At 32.2% G+C, this 20,714-nt stretch overlaps 2 protein-coding genes across 3 annotated transcripts in view; both read left to right on the forward strand.

Annotated features, from left to right (window-relative positions):
• LOC133336064 (enhancer of split m7 protein) overlaps positions 1 to 20,714 on the forward strand; it is a 378,459-nt gene that overhangs the window by 92,942 nt on the left and 264,803 nt on the right. The window lies entirely within an intron of this gene.
• Positions 9,760 to 17,277, forward strand: LOC133336063 (putative divalent cation/proton antiporter TMEM165). 2 transcript variants are annotated; one of them, XM_061544358.1, is made up of 5 exons: positions 9,760 to 9,986; positions 10,237 to 10,677; positions 12,793 to 13,479; positions 16,843 to 17,025; positions 17,098 to 17,277. In XM_061544358.1, the coding sequence occupies exons 1-5, from the start codon at positions 9,804 to 9,806 to the stop codon at positions 17,275 to 17,277; spliced, it is 1,674 nt and encodes a 557-aa protein (XP_061400342.1). In that variant the 5' UTR covers positions 9,760 to 9,803. The 2 variants fall into 2 exon arrangements, with proteins under 2 accessions (XP_061400342.1, XP_061400343.1); XM_061544359.1 differs by lacking the exon at positions 12,793 to 13,479.

The raw sequence follows: 20,714 nt of genomic DNA on the forward strand, positions 1-20,714 counted from the left end.
TTAAGTTTCAATATACCCTATTAGTATTATAAGAGTTTTACATTAAGAGTGCCTTAGCAACAGAATAGAGTTTGCATATTGAAAAATTTCTCATCTCTTTCTGATTTACAAACAAAAACTAAAATATAAAATATTTCGAATTTTTCTTATTAGAATTCTTATTCATACATAAATAATATTAATTATATATCTAAAATTAAGTGAATTATGTGTATCGCAAATGTATTGAAAATATAAATAAATGATCATTTAAAAATGAGAAGAGATTTTAGAATTTTAACTTATTTGGAAATTGGGAGTGCTACTTACATTTGGTCCTAAGAAATATGGTGTCAAAAACCAATAGTTTCATGAGGTACAATTTTGCCATATCAACGTGTATATACCCTCATTGTACAAAAGACTGACGGTATAAAAATATCTATTAATAAGGTTACCTAGCAAGCGAATGTCAGCAGTCGAGTATAAAAAATGAACATAAAATATTAAAAACAAATTTTAATTCTATTTGCATAAGTTTATATGACCCATGCCTGGCATACAGTAGTGGTATGTATTTACAAAGAAGATATAAAATACGACAAAAAAGACTTACCAAAGTTTATATCATGACTGGCATACAGTAGTGGTATGTATTTACAAAGAAGAAATAAAATACGACAAAAAAGCAACACAGAGATAGAAAGAGATGAACGACGACGTCGAGTTCAAATAATCGAATAAAAAAGGGAGAGCAGAGAGGGAGAGTGTGTGAGTACAAACATATATGACGTCGACTACAAGATGCCGTTAGAAAACAAACTGCACTGCAACTGTGCCATTAAAAAAAGAATTGATAAAAAAAAAACAAACAAAACACACTTATTTAAGCAAAAACACTGAGAAAGTTTTGCAATTTTTTTTTCATAATTTATTGAAATTGCTATTTAAACACAAACTTTTTATATTATTAATACTATTTCACATACTATGTAATTTTAAGAAACGACCGAAAGATTGTAAAACGCGACACGGGCCGAAACGCCTTTTGGAGACATTTTGTCATGACGAAAGCTCAAAACAAACTGAGATGAAACTACAGGTCGGAGTTGCCAATTTAAATATATTGGTCGCAATTGTACGTATTTATATGGTATGTGTTTATATCAAAGAGTTGGCCTTCTATGGAGAGGTACCACAAGACGTTGCTTTATAGAACCTATATTAGGATTCAATATATAAAAAATAAAATTGCAAAGTGAAAAGAATGAATCAAATTGGAAATTAAATTAGTTTCAAATTAAATGTATATGTTGTTTTTTTAATGTTGATTCTTTGAGAGGAGGTACCAGAACGAGTGGACCAAGTGGATAGTGGATAGCATCTTCAAAGTCAATCTAGTCCCACACGAAGGAGTGGAACCATAAGTTCTATCTTCAAACAGTAAAAATGTATAGTTAAAATATAAGGTTATGCAAAATTTTGTTCGCATGATATTATAAAAATAATTTTCAGGGAATTTTTACCACTTTTTGGGGGACTTATCAGATTTCCTACTTCTTCGAACTTTGAAAGGTATATTACGATGTGCAAAGTTGGAATCAGTTACTCCTTTCGAGAAACGTGCGCACCAGTTAGACATACGGACATTTGTAAATCGACTCCAAATTTTCTGAAACGGATTTATTTCAAAGAATCATGGGGTCTCATTCGTCATAAGAGTAAGGGTATAAAAACCCTTTAAGTGAGAGAGGGCATGATTTCCGAACGCTGAATCTTCCAAATTTAGAAATTTCAACGGCACTCGAAAAAGTACAAATCTTGCTCTGATATGAACTAGGATTATTAAAATCGTACAAAAATTAAAAGAATGGTGGACTCATTTCATTTTTGGAAAATTCTCTATTTTTGACCACAAGCCATTTTAGAAAATAAGGAAGATCCTAATATTTATATGAGAAAAATGTCTTCAAACTTTTGGAGCCGGAAAAGTGTTCGCTATAGATAAAGTTCGGTATAACCGGTGTTCGTTATAAGCGAACTCGACTGTATTTGTTTTACAGTTATCGTGTCCGCCATTCGTAAAAACACAGTTTCGAGAAAAACGTGTTTAAAGCAAAATAAATCGACTATATCTACAAGAGTTAATATTTCCACTTACATTTTTATAGAAATTAATATAAGTTCGAATTAAATAAAAAAACACAAAATTAAAATTTAACAAAACGCATATCCGTCATCCTTTAAAATTGTTTTGTGTTTATGAGGTATATCTGTGATTAGCATTTATCGCTAGCGCCATCTCTTGTATATTTTAAGTGAATTCCTAATACCACATAGTTGCATTTTATTTAAAAGGACTATAAAATTGCAGTGTTGTATTTAATCATTGTGTGTAATAATGATTTTCGTATTAAACTTAGATATGTATTCTAGATTATATTGTATAAAGATTATCTTGTAAAAAAATGGATAGAATAGTAGTTTTGAAACTTTTTACTAGAGATAATTTCAAATGCAACCCTGATCTTCCACTGAAGGACTTCACAAACAAAACAGAATTCCTAGAAAATTAGAGCAATAAAATTCTTACATTTTTTGCTTAGTCTGCTTTTCCACAGGCAGACTTTTATTTGGCAAATTTTTTGTTTTCCCTTTTGAAATGTTCGCTTATTTTCCATTACCAAATTTTTCTTTGCCAAATTTTATTACAAAAGAAAGAAAAAAAACGTCAAAAGTGTTTGCATTTTAAAGATTTTTTTAATATTTTATTTATTTTTTATATATTTTATTATATAAATTGCAAATATTAAAAATTAAATTTCACTTGCACAAATTAAAACAACAGGTTTGTAAAGAAAAGCCGGCTGTGTGTCAGTAAAGCGAATAGGTTCAAAAGGAAATGTCAACAAAATTGTTTTCAACGAACAGAACAGGCAAATTTTTGTTTTTCTTCCTCGCACCCCTCTCGCCTACAAACTCAGTATTTGCCAAATAAAAATCTGCCTGTGGAAAAGCAGACTTAGGGGTCTATTTCTGTATGTATTTTCATATGCAAAAAATATGACAATAAGGGCTCATGTAATAATAACTTAAGTAAACCTATAAAAGCTGACAAATGATTTTTTTTACATTTTAATGCTAGTCTAAAACTGCAAGGATTTGGTACTTAGATTTACATATCGACTCTATTTAGTCTGCTTTTCCACAGGCAGATTTTTATATGGCAAATTTTTTGTTTTCTCTTTTGAAATTTTCGCTTGCTTTTCCATTAGCAAAGTTTTTATTGCCAAATTTGCGAATCAAAATACAAAAGAAAGAAAATAAAAGTCAAAAGTGTTTGCATTTTAAAGATTTTTTTAATATTTTATTTATTTTTTATATATTTTATTATATAAATTGCAAAAATTAAAAATTAAATTTCACTTCCACAAATTAAAGCAACAGGTTTGTAAACAAAAGCCGGCTGTGTGTCAGTAAAGCGAATAGGTTCAAAAGGAAATGTCAACAAAATTGTTTTCAACGAACAGAGCAAAGCAGAATTTGCGTGTACGGCAAATTCTGAACAGGCAAATTTTTGTTTTTCTTCCTCGCACCCCTCTCGCCTACAAACTCAGTATTTGCCAAATAAAAATTTGCCTGTGGAAAAGCAGACTTAGAAGGCATATGTGATCTATCTCATCTGTTTTTCATAATTAAGCCTCTTGGAATTAATGTATTTAGTAATTGCAGTATCTCAAAGGGACTGTTGTGTATAAATTACCTATTTTTCATATCAATACACCCGAATATTAACACCGTTCGACATCCCCTTTTGAATATAAATCTACATCACCTCATTAGCTCTACGTTACGTTAAACGACTAATTTCATACGCAATCCCTCTCACTCACATTTGATTACCAATGACTCTCAGAGTAACCACATAACATATGAGAGTGCAATAACAATTCACAATAGAGAGCTCTCCATTTGACGTTTATTAATTTGACCCTTTCATTCACAATTTCATATACACTTTGAGAGCAAAGTAAGTGGAAGTGTTTTTCGCAGAATAAAAAAAGAAAAGAACTTGAAATTCTGAGTAAATGTAACAGAAAAAAAGATTAATAGATAAACAAAACAAGTATTTACATAAATAATTTTATAAGGCGCAATAACAAATACAAGTGAATGGACCGGGGAATATTTAAAATACAGCAAATAAATTACAAAATGCAGTGACCAAACACATTGTGGGTGCTAAATTGCAAAAAAAGAATGTGTAAAGTACCCCTAATGTGGGAAAAAGAAAATTGCAAAATATTAAAGAGAAGAAAAATAATTAAAAACAAAAATATATCTGAATGTGTGTGGTTATGTTATTTTTGGCAATCGAATTGTGGCCCAAACAAAATATTTTTGAAAAAATTGCTTTGACGTCAGCATCTCTGTACCACGTCAAATGAACCAATAAAGATATGTTGGAATTGTGGCTGTTTGTCGGTCTACCGCATTCCCTTTGAACTCCAATGGTGTGCTGTGTAGTTGCCAGTGGCAATGTTGTGTTAATGAATTCTTTCATCATTAAGAGAAAGAGAGGAAGGCCATCAACACAAAAACAACAAATAATAATACTACTGTAAAATAGTAAAACAACAACTATATGAGGAAATTGTGTTGCTAAAAAGGGGGCCAGCGACTAACCTTACAATGTATTTTGACAATACAAAACATTAATTTGCAATACTTGTATGTATGTAAATATATGTATATATATTTATGTACAGTATAAATTTTATTAATAGATTTGTTTGGATATATGTACATACATTCGTATATTGTTTATAATTTGCTTTCAATTATTCTCACCAGCTGTCTTAACAGTTTGCATGTATGTGTGTCTGTTCGTGTGCCCGTGTGGCGCGGACTGGGTATTTCAATTTTAATAACCAAACCAAGAAGTAAAAGTTCCATGTCAATGAACGTTCTTAAGTAAAAAGCTCCACAAAATAAATTGTTTTTGACATATGGCTTCTTTTTTGGATAGGGAGAAGAGGGTTGCTGGAGGGAAGAAAGAGTACCTTACACTCAAACGTCGTATAGGTCTGTTACAAAGTTTGACAACCTTTTTAACTTTTTTTTTTCATTTTTTCGTGCACCCAACAAAACAAAATCGCGTGTAGAGCTCCTCTAATGAATGACATCCCCACACACACTCTCCTTATGACAGAGAACTAATATTACTCTCTTATGAGATGATAACATTGTGACTAAGAGATGTGTCAGCCTATGTAAATAGCGGAAAAAAACATCTGTTTTTGTCGTTATTTGACAATAGCATCAATTTGTCTGGCCAAAAATATACCGAGGAATAAACCTTCTTATCGTTCATAGCCTTCTGACGTCGCATTATATTTGGATACATCTACATCTGTACCATCAAAATATCTCAGTTTGCTTGATTGTTTGTTCCCGTTGTGAAAATAAAACCATTCGCCAATTCGCATTAATTGAGAATAAGTACGTAGTTATAGCTATAGCAGCTAGGTATGTATGATGAATACTACTTCTCAATGTTTACCATGTCCATCAATTAGAAATCAGTTGACCCTGACTTGTTTCATTAAAAGCGCACACATACATGGGTACGGTGGTGTTTCGGTTGTGGTTATACCAAAAAAAGCTAATGGAATTGTTGCCATCAATTCAATTGTGCGGTGCGGTGCGCGCCTTACCATGCTGTAAAATTGTATATGTCCATTGTGATGAATGGGAATGGAAATTCAATAACAATATACATTATGTAACTAGATTATCTCATGAAAGTGTCACATGGATTACTTAGAACGTTGTAATGGGCTAGGGCATTCTCAAGTGACCAAGGACTACATGTGATAACAATTTCAAAACGATCCGCAAGTGTCCCTAAACTAGACTTAGGACGTAAAAATAAATGGTTCGTAGTATTTACAAGGGCTAGTCCAGATTTCATAAACTGAAGCAGTATGAGCGACTTCCAAATATAGTTGTAGCCTGAATTACTTGTAACGTTGAAAGAGAAGTAAAACGTCGTATTTTTTTTGGAAAATTGAAGAATCAAACATTTTTGGGATGATGTAAAGATTTTTGCATCTTCTTTTAAAATTTATGTTATTTGACCCAGAAGAAGTAATGGAAGCAGATTAATTTATAGTTCTTATATTATAATCTACGAGGATTTCCCATATGGGTATAATTTACCTAATTATATTCATATATTTATCAAGTTTTCATTATGGTATCCTTTTCTAATTTCAGATTGGGAGGATTTCTCAGATAACTTTAGAGACAGTATAGCCAGGTTCAGTTAGTCAAATCTGTCTGACTTTTTCCGGATCCATATAGAAGGATTTCAGCGTGCAGTCAAAATCGATTATAAGGACGGTGAAGGAACCGAAGACATTGATCGCCCAAAGCAATATGTCGTTATAAATAACATTAAATAAAGGGCAGAACTACTCTCGGGACTTTGAATACAGTCGTTATAACCTTTGAATAATGCCGTTATAAACGGAGACTTATAAACGATTTAAGTCAAAGTCTGATTTTACGATATTACCCTCATATTCCCATCAATTCCAATTGCTGGCCTAGACTATAAACATGACATTCCTTAAATTCGTATCATACAAGATATCCATAAAAGACATGTTATTTCAGACTCCATAGTGCTATTAGATCCATTCTCCTCAATATTCAGAAATTCATCTGAATTATTTTTTGTTGTAGCAGCTATTCTTCTACCTACCCCAAATTAAATCTCAGTGATGTCCAAAATAGGTTTCCATTTTTAAATTTTTTATGCCGTTTTCTTATAATTAGAATCCTTAAAATTAACAGACCTCATGTTAAAACAAAGGATATAGAATGTATAAGAAAAGTAAAGAGTATTGTAACAGTTTTGCTGTTTTAACGGAATCAATTTTTTCCATTGATTTCAATCTAATATTATAACATTATTTCAATTTAGTTGATTAGCTGATTATATCTTCTCATATCTTAACTCAGAAGTTTAAGCCATTTTAAGTTCATATTATATACTTCAAGTGCGTGTGTAATTAGTATGGAGCCTTTCAGATATTGGTATGTCCAAAGCACTTTCCAAAATTTGGTGAGTTACATTAAGAAGTCTTAGAACAATGTACCCATATTTATAATTTATCTCTATTTTTGCAGAATGGACAATTTCAAAATTGTATGAGATATCATAAAATGCATTGAAAATCCATTGAGAGAATGTGTTTGCTGCCTTAAATGATTATTCACATGCTACTCCTTTCAAAATGTATCTCCTTTTCTTTCTATTCAAAGATCTTACACTCATTTTTAAAGAACTAAGGATATCTTTGTTTTCATACGGCTAATGGTCTATTTGTTTATGAAAGAAGACATTCAGAAAAAGAATTAAAATTATTGATAATAGTGTAGGAGATGAGTTTGTTTTTGTAAATGTATTGACAATCAAACCAAATTTCACAAAAGGCATTGAACTCATAAAAATCCCTAATGTGCGTGTTTACATAAATGATTCTCCACCTTAAAAAATGTTAAGTCCCTTCATTTCTATTGTACAAAAAAGTCGCTTAGCACTAGTACCCCGTTTTCACAGAAGTAGGATGACTGTCTATTCAATATGTCGCCACATTTCAAAACATATCTTTGTTAATCTAAGTAAATAAACAAAAACAATTAAGGGCTAGCAAAATGCACGTACGCCAAACTTTTATCAACATTTAATTCTTTTGCACTCCTCGCAACAAAGACTACTATTGTCCCCGTCAAAATAAATACGAAGAACAAAACATATCCCGATGTGGGGCAAAACAAAAACAATGACGCATTCCATTGATTCGACTAGTCAATATAACTTTACTTTCGCTTTTTTGTTAACCACCACATGAAACCAAATGGCAGGGGGGCTTTTTCGCGTTGCCGAGTGGGGAGTGGGGGTTTTATATTAACACACAAACATGCGATATTAGAATCAATTTGCCATTCATTCTCTGCCAACAATTCCCCAAAGACAATTAAAAATTGTGATTGATAAAATAAATAAGTTTTATTTAATTTCATGTGTTCGCTGCTCTCTATGGCAACAAAATTAAAGTAAAGCAAAAATATCAATGAAAAACAATAGCACAACAACAAGTGTATGTACAATATTATGAGTACTTGCAAAAAATATTCACGATATCAGCGAAAAATACGTTTCATTTCTAATCATAACCGACGACAGGCCATTCGCTCTCGATATATTATGGCATATAAATAATACTTTAAATGTAGTCACGTCCATGTCAAATGAAGTGTTGTGATAAGATTGCGCCGAAAATAGAATATCGAACAAGGTTTACAACATTGACGAAAAAAGTGTGGGATTTAAACTTTAATTTTTCTAAATACCTATTGAAATCTTTATTAATTCCAAATCATAACATTGATATGGATTAACTGTAAATATAAATAAACACTTATAGCTTTGTCATTATTAAAATAAGCGGGTTCAAGTTTAATGAACTGAGATAGGGTTTTGGAAGTTGGTCGAAAAAAATTATAGAATGAAGAACTGTCGATGCAAATCTATCGATAATTCAAAAATCTAAAATAAATTGTTCAATAGGGTATATTGAATTCGTCCAACTGCAGGAATTTGTGGTTGCTAACCTAATGACTTTATGGGTACTTTTTTTAAGCCCAATCACGTAAATTTTCCCTTAAGCTGCTAATTAGTTCGAGACGTGAAGCGTAAATTCCCACAACTACCCAGCAAACTAAACGTTGAGTTATTGAAAGTTTTTATTTCTGTGAATTCCAATCAAATGAATTCTCAAGAAAAATAATTTGGAATAAATTAAATTCGATATTTTCTGGCTGTGGAATTGTCACCAAAATTAGGGCCGCCAGTGTACTTGATATCTTCTTGAAATTGAAGACAATTCCATCATGTTCCTAGTATACTTGAAGAAATCGATTTACCTGAGTAGGTTTAAAAATTTAATATATTAAAAAAATTTAATTTTTTTAATATATTATTTAATATATTAAAACAAACTTAGATGGAGAAAGTATGCCACATTTGCCTTCAACTTTTGCAGTCAACTGTAACGCTTAGATATCCATCCTGTATAAATCAAAACATTTTCGTTGGCAATATTATAAAATAATGAACAGTGAATATGAACTTGATTATAAGGAAATAAAAACAGAGTCCATAAATTATTATCGCAAATCGAAGAATGTCATATACCATAATCAAATTGACGTATCACAAAGCAAATTAGAAATATATGCCGTGATAGGAGGTGATCAATGAAATTGTTGCCCCCGAAAAACCCTAATAGAGAAACAGTCGTACACTTTTTTGTTTTGTTTTGACATTTTCTTCTTCCTTATCATTTGAGAACCATAAGTGAAGGCTAAACGGGGTTTGGGGAGTCGGTATACGGTATATTACAATGCAATGATGTTGATGTATCTTATCTAGAGCCCACTCAAAATCAACAGAACTAAATCTAGAGGGTATTTTTGTGTTGATAATATGTTTACCTTTTCGAAGTCGCCAGATAGCCACCACAGGCAAACTGAATAAAATGCTCATACTATTAATTGTGATTTTCTTTTAACGTTTCAGCACTCAAAGTGAAACAACGTTGTTTAGAGTACGGCAACCTAATCACCATCCGCAACACTACCACCCCTTCTCCTTCAAGTCATAGATAATCACTGAACGAAAGTTGTGTGTGTCTGCGTTATAACTACGGAATATACCACGGAAATAATTTTGCAATACCTCCGCAGCAAATATGTCACAGAATCAGTCGTATTTTTGGCAAACCACCAGACACAATGTCTACCTGAAGCGTTCGGCCAAATTACATATGCTATTGGCATTGATGGCCGTGCTGACGTTCTCCACTATATGCGTGGCAGAGATCGATGCAGCCAAGAACCTTGATGACACGGCACTAGAAATGGGCATAGCCACGGTATGTATGAACGAGAGTGGTATGAATGATAAAGAAATCCAGCTATGCAGTTAAAATTATTATCTGTGTTCGGCCACACAAAAGATAACAACAGCAGTGAATATTTACATTTTATTGTTGTCTGTTTCCTAACAAAGGCACAACAGAGTTAATTCTTTTATTTTTTTAGTATTATTACCACATAGTAAATTTTAAATTTATTACTTCGGAATTATTTTTATTAATGCTTGCTTTTTATATTTGTTTACAGAAAGTCTCCAACGATGATGCGATACTTGTTAAAGATGAACAATTCGATATTGGCAATGATTTACCAGCTCAAGATCCAACAATGGAAACCACCAAACCTAAGGCCGGCTTTCTCGATGCTTTTACAGCATCGATCTCTGTAATTCTATTTACAGAGCTAGGAGATAAGACTTTTTTCATTGCAGCCATAATGGCTATGCGTCACCCACGTCTGGTCGTCTTCACAGGTGCCATTACGGCCTTGGCCCTTATGACGGTCCTATCGGTGGTGTTTGGCGTGGCTGCAACAATTATTCCTAAGGTTTATACATATTACATTTCAACAGCATTGTTTGCCTTTTTCGGTTTGAAAATGATCTACGAGGGTTACTTCATGAAGGACACCGATGCCCAAGAGGAATTGGAAGAAGTTCAGGCAGATTTACGTAAACGTGAAGATGAGGTAAGTTAGTTTGGGTACTCCAATTGGTGTTTCGACGGCAGAGCAATACCAATAGAAAAAAATTGGATGCCAATTTTAAATTGTTAAGGTTGAAGTTAGCCTAGCAAAGCATGTGCAGTACACACACCACACGTTTTATATATTTTCTTGCCAAACACACACACACACACACAATTTTCCTGTAGCTTTTCCGTTTTCTAAAACAAAATTGTTTGTAGTTGTAAATATTTCCTTGGTTTATCTCTTTTTTATTTTGTATATCTTGTTTATGTTTATATTATTTGGCGAAAGACGAAAACTAACAGATTCTATTTTTTAGTTTATTAACTTATTAACATCTAATCCAAACTAAATCACTGCTGTAAAAATTGAAATTAACAATTGAAGGCAAATTGAATTCAATTTGATTTCTAATACTAATCAAAATCAACTAATGAAGGGAGTTTGTTTCTCCCCATTAACAAATGAGAATTTTCTATGTATAGCACCAACACAAACACCATTTTAAGTTTCCATTTCCCCAAATCCCCTGTCCATATTTCCTATTAACCTTAACTTTAAAAAGACACATTTTTCAAATCATTTTCATAATGCATGCTAATTTTTTGGGTAATTTTTGATACTTTGCATAGAATACAGTTGGCAGTGGCGTATTTTCGGGTATACGGTTTAATATATTTTGTTGGGACCAAAGTTACTTCACACTTTTTTCTTTTTTTGGGTTGAGCAGGTTTGAAAAAAATTGGCCACAGGGATTTTAGGAATTTGTCTTGAATACTGGATATTTTGAGCATATTAATTGGATATTTGCCAAATATATATGAAACATATTCATATTTTGAGGTGTAAAACCTTGGAATAAGGGTAGTTTTTGGAACAATAATTGGCTGGGTAACTTTTAGACTTATGACGGACCTTAGACCTAGACACACTTTTGGGCCATTAAATAAGTGAAATGGGGAAAACATAATTAAAGGGTGGAAGGATTTTATTTCAATCCTTACAATAAATTTTATTTCATGGCTCCGTTATGAAGTAGGATTTTTAACATCGCCAAAAGGAAGACCTTTACCAATTGGATCATAATCCTAATAGAATGTTTTGTTAAAATTTAGAATGGATTGGAATTATGATTTTTGGGTAATCGCTTGTGCCACACGTCATAAATTTTAGATTTAGATTTTTGGTGGCGAAACTCGGTAGACTGTCTCTTATAGAGAATTTAAAACTGATTTTCAGTATTCCAAAAAGAAACGCCACTATTTACGAACATGCCAAGCGAAATCGTAGAATAATGTAATTAACCGGAATGTGTTCATATTTTTGCTGCTAAAATCCTATATCCTAAAATAAATATTTTCCTTGCTGCTGTAATCCCTGCTGAAGCTCCTTTACTATCACTATACCAAATCCTACCTCCTATTCCTTTCTATCCTCCTACGGTATTCTTTTGCAGCACATTTGTATCTAAATAAAATACCTTTGTTAAATTCTTCTTGTGTTTGGATCAGCGATGTTTAACAAACATTTAATTTAATTATGAAAGCAACAACAACAACAAATCTAATGTGACGATTTCTTATTGGCTATATAACATAGATACTGTGTGTGAATCGTTTTAATGCGATGTTTTTATTTTTGTTATTTTCTTTTTTCCATATACTCTTTATTGAAACTCTTCTACTACTACCGCTATTGAATAAAAATGAATGTGTGGTTGGTTGGTATGGTCATTCGGACGTTTGATTATTTGGAAAATAATCTCTTCCCTCAATTCCACACCCACAACATCATCAAAACAACAATGTTACGTTTTTTTGCAACAAATTATCCTGCATTATCCTTTACGACCCACCTTATGCAAAACCAAAAATTTGTAACATTTTTGTCATCATCTGTTAAAAATAAAACAACAACTACAATTGTATTGCTACTGACTGCTGTGCGGCTACCAACAACTTTATCATTCATCAACACCCGCAAATTTGTTTTTTTTTTCCTGCACTTCTCTTCACCCACTCAAAAATTACTTCCTATTGAATTCCTTTGTAATTGGCATATCCCTCCAATTCATTTAATTTTTCATTGTTATTTGGATGCTGCGGCGGCTAACAGTTCCTTCGCACAAAACGTGGCAGCGACAGCGAAACCAAACGCAAAAACAGCAATTCGGACAAGGAAGACAACGATGTGGAACGCGGCGCGGGCGCCTCATCATCCACAACCAACGCAACGACTGCTGCTGCTGCTGTCTTGTCCACTACCAAGAACCCCGAAATGCAACACCGTCAACGCAAACAACTCTCATCGAATCATTCATCTAGCATTACAAGCAACGGCTGTGAACAACCGAACAAAGACGTCGATAGTGTCCATGATGCTGATATTGATAGTGGCGAAGCTGATGCCTTTCTCAAGGGCAACAACGATGAACACATCAAAATGTCCACTTTCCACAGCAGCCCAGCATTATCGGCATCCGCCTTATCCAATCAAACGAATCAAACCAATTGTGATGATAACTCTAGTATTAATAAGCTTAGATTTAATGGAACAACAAGTAATGGTGGTACCCCGCAAAAGCGTGGCGCCAGTGGAGCCGATGTGCTGGTTCATTCAAGCTCCGCAATGGCCAATATGAACAAATCTTCGTCCTCGAACAAATTGAATGGCGGCCCAATACTTAACAACAACAACTCAACCACCATCATCAACTCGAACAATAATAGTATCGATAATTTAAATGGCACTGCTGGTCAGTCCAATGGCGATTTGAAACAATTTGGCGGAAGCAAAAAACGGGTTAGCGTCTTAGATATTAAGGCGTTGTTATCATTTTCTATAGAATTTTCTTTTTTTAGTTTTGTTCTTTTTTTTCGTTATAATAGACGTGTTTCTTTCTTTCTTATTGTTTTGTAAATACCATCAAGATCAGCACACACATTCACATTCATCATTTGTTGTCCTTCTATTGGAAAACATTTGTCATAATTCCACAACAAATATATATTCCCATATTGTCATTGTGTATTATGATTGCATTTTTTGGATTTTATTTTAAGTTTCATCGGTTGTTGGTATATTTCCATCCCATACCATATTATCCCATCAATTTATCCATTTCTCCACCCATCCGCGGCAAATCTCAAATGGTCCTTGCCATTATTACTAACCAGCCACATTTCATATTTCTTTACATTATTATTTTTATTTATTTTATTAACAAAAATATTTCCATAAAATATTGTTATAACCAGGGAGCGGGTCAAGGTTCTATATATTGCCTTTTGTATATCTAACTTGTGTGTTTGTTCATGTTGGCTATTTATTTTAATTTTATATATCATATTACTAATGAAATAATTTTACCAATAATCCTCTATCCCTTCTGAAGGTCCTTTTAGTGAATAAATCACAATTCAAAAGGTACAATTATTGTCACATATTATCAATGTAACCAAAAAGAGTAGATTAACATCTGTAGATGGATGTTAATTAACATCCGTAGATGGAAAAATCAAAATCTATTTTATTATTAGGTAGATATTAGATAGACATGTACATGGAACTCCAACCTGATTACCTTTTTCCGACGTAGAACAAATTTAGCAACAAGGTAGTGAACGATTTTAAATGAATATTTTTTTATCTACAAAAATATGTTGTAATTAGGTTTTATAATGGGTTCAGATATTTTTTACATCTTCAAATATTGACCACTTTTGGTATGCAGATTGCCATAATTCATTTAGTCAAAACGATCTACCTATGAATGTTTAACATTTTCAAATGTATAACTTGTTATCGATCGACCGATAAAATTTAAATGGTCCGGTCAAGTATTTAATTGATTAACATTTTATATTTCTCCATTTTATAAAGGATTTAAAGGTCTAGAAATCAAAACTTAAATAGTCTTTTTCGGATGACGATCAGTCGACATTGAGCTACACGTTTGATGTTTTTGTAATTCCTTAATCATAATGTTTTGTTGTTTATAGTTTATTTCAGGTCCCGTCTTAATACAAAAGCTCTCTAAGCGAATTGTTTATAATTTGACATGTTGGGCTCCCAGTTGCGTGGGAAATCTTCATAGTTCCAACATGGTTTCAAATTGAGAGGGATATCTCCACACCTAAATATTGTTCATGTAAAGCCCCCCATATACCGGTAATCTCAAATTTTCGGTAACTTTGAGGATTTTAGAAACATTTTTTCCCTTAGAAAATAATATGTTTGGTTCCGGTATGAAGAGGAATTTTAACTTCGCCAAATGGAAAATCTTAAAAAATTGGATCAAAATCCTAATAGTTGTTGTTAAAATTTAGAATCGATTGGATTAATAGGTTTTGATTAATCGCTTGTGGTACTCGTAATAACACACGTGTAGGGAAGCGGCACCATATGACAATACCCTTCAACTTCTCCACGACAAAGAGGTCTATGATCTAAACGATCTGAGTCTTTCTGAGTTAACGTATGTCACCTTACCTCATTGTGAAAAGCAGTGGGACAAGAACAACAACCTTTCAGATTATATGATACTTAATAGGGATCTTCAAATATAAGAAATTCCACCCGGTTCAAAAAAGTCTATGTGCACCATGGCCATTGTGACACTTAGATATATTTTGAACCAGCTATAATAGGTCTCAACTTTTAGGCTCGCAGAGCTTCGGTGGATCGCTTTTATCGCATATTTTCACGGATCTGGGAAAATTTATACCCTTTTTAATTAACATTTTTTCCGATTGATACATAATGGAATCCTGTGTTTAATTTTTTAATTAGTTTTTTTCGTGGCGAAATCCGATAGACTTTCTCCTAAAGTAATTCAAACTATTAAAATTTTAAAAAATCGGACGAACTGATCCTAAGGTCGGTTTCCAGTTGAATAGGGAATCTCCGCACAAAAATGTTATTCAGGTAACATGTGCGATTATAGACACGATTTCCCAGGAATTGCTTCCTCCCATGAATATATAAATTCCCTCTATTTGTCGGTGTTTTTAACTCGTTTTCTATATGAATTGTCTCCCTGTCGAACTTAAAGCCATTTCAGTTATTTTTTTTTAACTACGTTGAGTTGAAGTACTGCTTGTTCTGCCTCTGAAGAGAAGGTGTCATATGTGACTTCCAATCTATGCTGAGATTAACCCGATGAAAATGTTTTTTTTTTCATTTTGTTTCCGAGCCTCTGATATTGCAATTTTTAACCGACAGAATATATCCATATACACTAAATAAATTTTTAACTAAAATAATGTCAATACTTACACTGTTAGATGACGTACGGTCCCTTATTCTTCGATCCGGGAGATTCATGTAATGTGTGTACCTGTACACATTTCACACAAATTAATTCAATTGTTTTTTCACGAAGACTCCGCAATTTTTCATTTCCTTGTAATACTTTCGTTCAATCATGGGCTCCAGAGATATATTTTTGCATATTTTTATATGACACGGCTGCGGTGAAACACTGTTCCACTGTTTGAAATCTTTAGATATTAACAATCTTCATTAGACACAACAATTTGATCATTTTATTTGATCGTTTAAAATTCTCAATTTTATTATGAGAAGACTGCTTAAAACTCCGCTAAACTAGTCTAGTATGGATAAATTATATTAAATCGTTGCAGTTGTTATGTTTTTCAACGTCTGGTTGCAACTTCGGGAACATCTGAAAATAAAAAAGGAAAAAAATGGTTAAATAAGAAAAATATGTAAAAAATTAATCAATAATATGTGACAACAATTACATTGAATAATTTGACTATACTTTGAAAAAATGGTAAAATATAAATTCTGTTGATACAAATTGGATACTAATTTACAGCTCTGATTTTAATCATTCAACAATCAATCAACCAACCATTCATTCAACCACATCCAAATCACCAATAACATAATTTTCTTTATTCCATTGTAAACATATTTTTATATAATTTACACTTTTCCCTCTTCGTTATTACTGTATTCAATATTGTCCTCCTTCAACTTTATCTTTATGTCTCAAATCATTTTAGTGTCAAACAATTATTTTCTCTTTTTTTATTTAATTTAGTTCAACCCACTCCCTCATCATTAAATACCGAAACATTTAATTAATGTAAAATATTTACATGTTTCTCGTTTTTGTTTTTTTTTTCTTTTTTATAGCTGGAACGTGATGTTTCTGCTAGCTTAATACAGGATCCAGAAAGTGGTGTAGTACGTAAGAATACGAAAAAATCGGCAGCATATTTAACGACACGTGTTTTGATGCAAGCTTTTACAATGACCTTCCTGGCCGAATGGGGTGATCGTTCTCAATTGACTACGATTATTTTGGCCACAACTAAGGTGAGTCCAATGGAATATATTTTGTACATCAAAATATATTTTATTAATCTCTCCCATTATCTTCCCTTGCAGGATGTTTATGGTGTTATTACCGGTGGCGTTATTGGTCATTCCATTTGCACCGGTTTGGCTGTGATTGGTGGCCGCATGGTGGCTGCCAAAATTTCTGTGCGCACCGTTACCATTGTTGGTGGTATTGTGTTCCTTGGTTTTGCCTTGTATGCCCTAATAGCAAAACCAGACGATTTGTAAATATGTAATAACATGCTGTGTGGTGCTGCTCCAGCTTCTTAAATTTCAAAACTCTAAAATTACAACAACAACAACAAAGAAACACTTACTACATGGACACTTGTATATTTTTTTTTTGTAATGACGATGATCGCCAATCTTAGGGTTTATTTACCTGTTTAGAAGAATTATGTATACAGTAATTATTAATTAATATTATTATTCGTATTATTTTGTACTAACACAAAATACATACAATGGGAAAAGAAGAAAAATAGGAACGTTAAATTATTTATATATGTATTTTTTGTTAAGAAAGAAAATAAACTGAAAAGTGTACATCAACAAGTGCAAATGCAATGAAAAACAATTTAAATGAAAACGTATTTTTTTTTTTGAAATTTATGTTTATTTTCTTTTCCATTGATTTAGTTAACCTAATCAATTTTGTAAATGTTTAACAATGAAAAAAAAATATATAAAAGAAAAAATGTCAATCACTGTGATATTACCAAAAATATATGCAAATTGGCATTCACAAAGAAAATAAAATAAATTTGAAAGACTATATTGAGTAACAAAAAATTAAATCAATTGTTTATTTTCATGTCTAATATGTGGTTGGTTGTGTTCGAATAACATTTAATCTCTTAATGGTCATTTCATCTTATATGTTCCATATTTACTTACTTTACTCCTATCTTTGCAACTTCTTATCACCATGTGTCCCACAAAACAATCACGGTATTTTTTTTTAATTGAGAACAACAATAACAATAAATACCACATGAATAGTATAGGAAAATCTCGTATAAAAGGAAATGACCTCGAATATAGGAATTCTTTAGATAGAACCCCTCATACAGTTATAATTGCATGAGACTCATCATTATATATGGGTAAAATACATTCTGTATAACAAAACTTTGATAGAGCTTAAGAAAAATTAATTTATATATAAATGAAAACACAGGAATCTAATTTGATTAAGGCCCTTCTTTAGGTCTTATACTGGCCTTATAGATATCTTATATAGAAAAACGACTTTTCGTGTATGAAAACTCTTTCATCGATAGAAGTCTTCTACATATTAATGCATTTGTATAGGTCTTTCACATACATATGAAATCTAGTTCAGGCTCAAATAAAATATTTTCTATATGTATTTTCTAGAGAGTGGGTATATTCTATTGATGAAAGACAAATGCTTTTCTACAAATAATGAGTATGTTGTTATTTTTTAATTTGAGGATTGATTTTCTTGTTTAGAAAAAATCATCAGTGATTCAGGATGATTATAGAACAAATTTTGCCTACTGAGGAATATTTTTTTCCATATAAAAAAAGATCTGTCAAATAGTAGTTATTTTTGTACCTACTATCATAACGTCAAATATACACTAAAATTTGTCATTTTGAGGTGTTGCAACCTCGAATTATTCATTGGAAACCCCATTAAGTGATCGGAATTAAATTCTATGTCGAATGAGCCATGTCCGTCATTATATTGAAATCATTAGAGCTTCGAAATTTTGCACATATTATGCAAATAATATTGAAAATGAAATCACAAATCGGTCCACGTTCAATATTAGAGTTTTTACACGATATTCGATATTTTGGGAGAGTTTGTACATGTTTTTCAACCAAACCGGCTATACTTAATAATTACACCCTCAGCTTTATGGCTAATAAGGGTATATACACTTTGATACGGTAATCGAAATATTGGTTTTAAACCGCAATTTTCTTTGGACCTAACCGGTTCCGGAAAATTTGTAGTCGGTATACAAATGTCCCGACGATAGCTCTCGAAGGGAATTACCGATTTCGTTCAAACTTTGCACATCGTAATATTTCTTCCAAACTTAGTTCAAATTCGAAAATGGGGAATATGGGACCACTCTTTCTGGCAAATCCTCTACAAAATGGTCAAGATCGTGCTGAAAATTAATTTTATAATATCATGCGAACGTACTATCCGATTTGAAAATCGGAAAATCGGTCCCATTGGTCAACTCCATCTGGTACATCCCCCACAAAATGGTCAAAATTGTGCATAAAAATAAGTTTATAATATCCTATTTGAAACAAACTTTGCACAGAACATTGCCTTTACAAAGCCAGTGGTTCACTCCTTCTGGTACCTGTGTCAATGGTCAAAATTTTCAATATTTATAAATAGAATATCAGTCGAATGTAGTGCCTAATTTGGTTTTCAATATTTATGTATTGAATATCAGCCGCATGGAATGTCCGATTTGAACCAAACTTTGCACAACCTATTATCTTTAACAAGCCTAAATGAAGTCCGAAGATGGGACCCATTGGTTCACTCTATCTGGTACCTCCCTCACAAATGGTCAACATTTTCAATATTTTTAAATCCAATATCAGTCAAATTGAATGTTCGATTTGAACAAAACTTTGCAGAAACTATTATCTCTACAATACCTACATTAAGTCCAGAGATGGGACCCAATGGTCCACTCCTTCTGGTATCTCCCTCACAAATGCTCAACATTTTCAATATTTATAAATCCAATATTAATCGAATGAAATGTCCGATTTGAACCAAACTTTGCATTACCTATTATCTTTACAAAGCCTAGATCATTTTCGAAGGTGGAATATATCTATCTGTCGGTGACTGGCACTTTTTTACTTGCTTTGGATTCTAATTGGTTACAAAATCGTCCATTACAAAAATTGTCATTATTGGCATAATATTCTATTATTCGAAATTTTTGGCATTTGAACTGATTTTGATGTTCCGCGTTTTCATTGAATAACAACTCTTCCTTCCAAAAAAAGTTTGGGCATGATTTTTAACCAGCTGTAATTTTTTGGTATAGCCCCCATGTAATGGGATACACAACATGGGTATTTTGAAGAGTTCGGTAAGTTGAATACATAAAATATCAACATGAAAGTCTGTAAGTTGATATTTCGTTTTCTTCTATCAGATTTTAGGCATTTTGATTGTGCACGACTATTTATAAACTCCATTATGAGGTATAATGGAGGTTATAAATATCCGAGCTTAATGACATTTTTGCTTGTTATATATACAAAAAAGGTCTCAGTAGCTGAATATTAATCTTTTTTCTATAGAAAAACTCTCATTTATCACGGATATATATTTTCTGTGAAAGAACAATACTCTATTACTGAGGATTATTTTTTCTATAGAACAAAAAATATCAGTGAATGATTTCTATTTTTTTTTTTTATAAAAAAAAATCCTACGTTAGTGATTATTTTATTTTTTTAATATTTTTCATTTTGTTCACTATCGGTTTCCCACAATTATTGTACCAATTTGTTTTAAACAAAAATCCAACTTATTTATATTTCGAAATCTGCACGTGATATTACTCATATTTGTTTTGCTTTCAAATAGCTTTTCAATAGTTATTTAATATTATTATTCTACTTCTTCTCGGAAAGTATTTCCG

Source organism: Musca vetustissima, unplaced genomic scaffold, assembly GCF_032173495.1.
Source record: "Musca vetustissima isolate MV318-11 ecotype Yass unplaced genomic scaffold, APGP_CSIRO_Mvet_v1 utg744, whole genome shotgun sequence".
NCBI classification, from domain to species: domain Eukaryota; kingdom Metazoa; phylum Arthropoda; class Insecta; order Diptera; family Muscidae; genus Musca; species Musca vetustissima.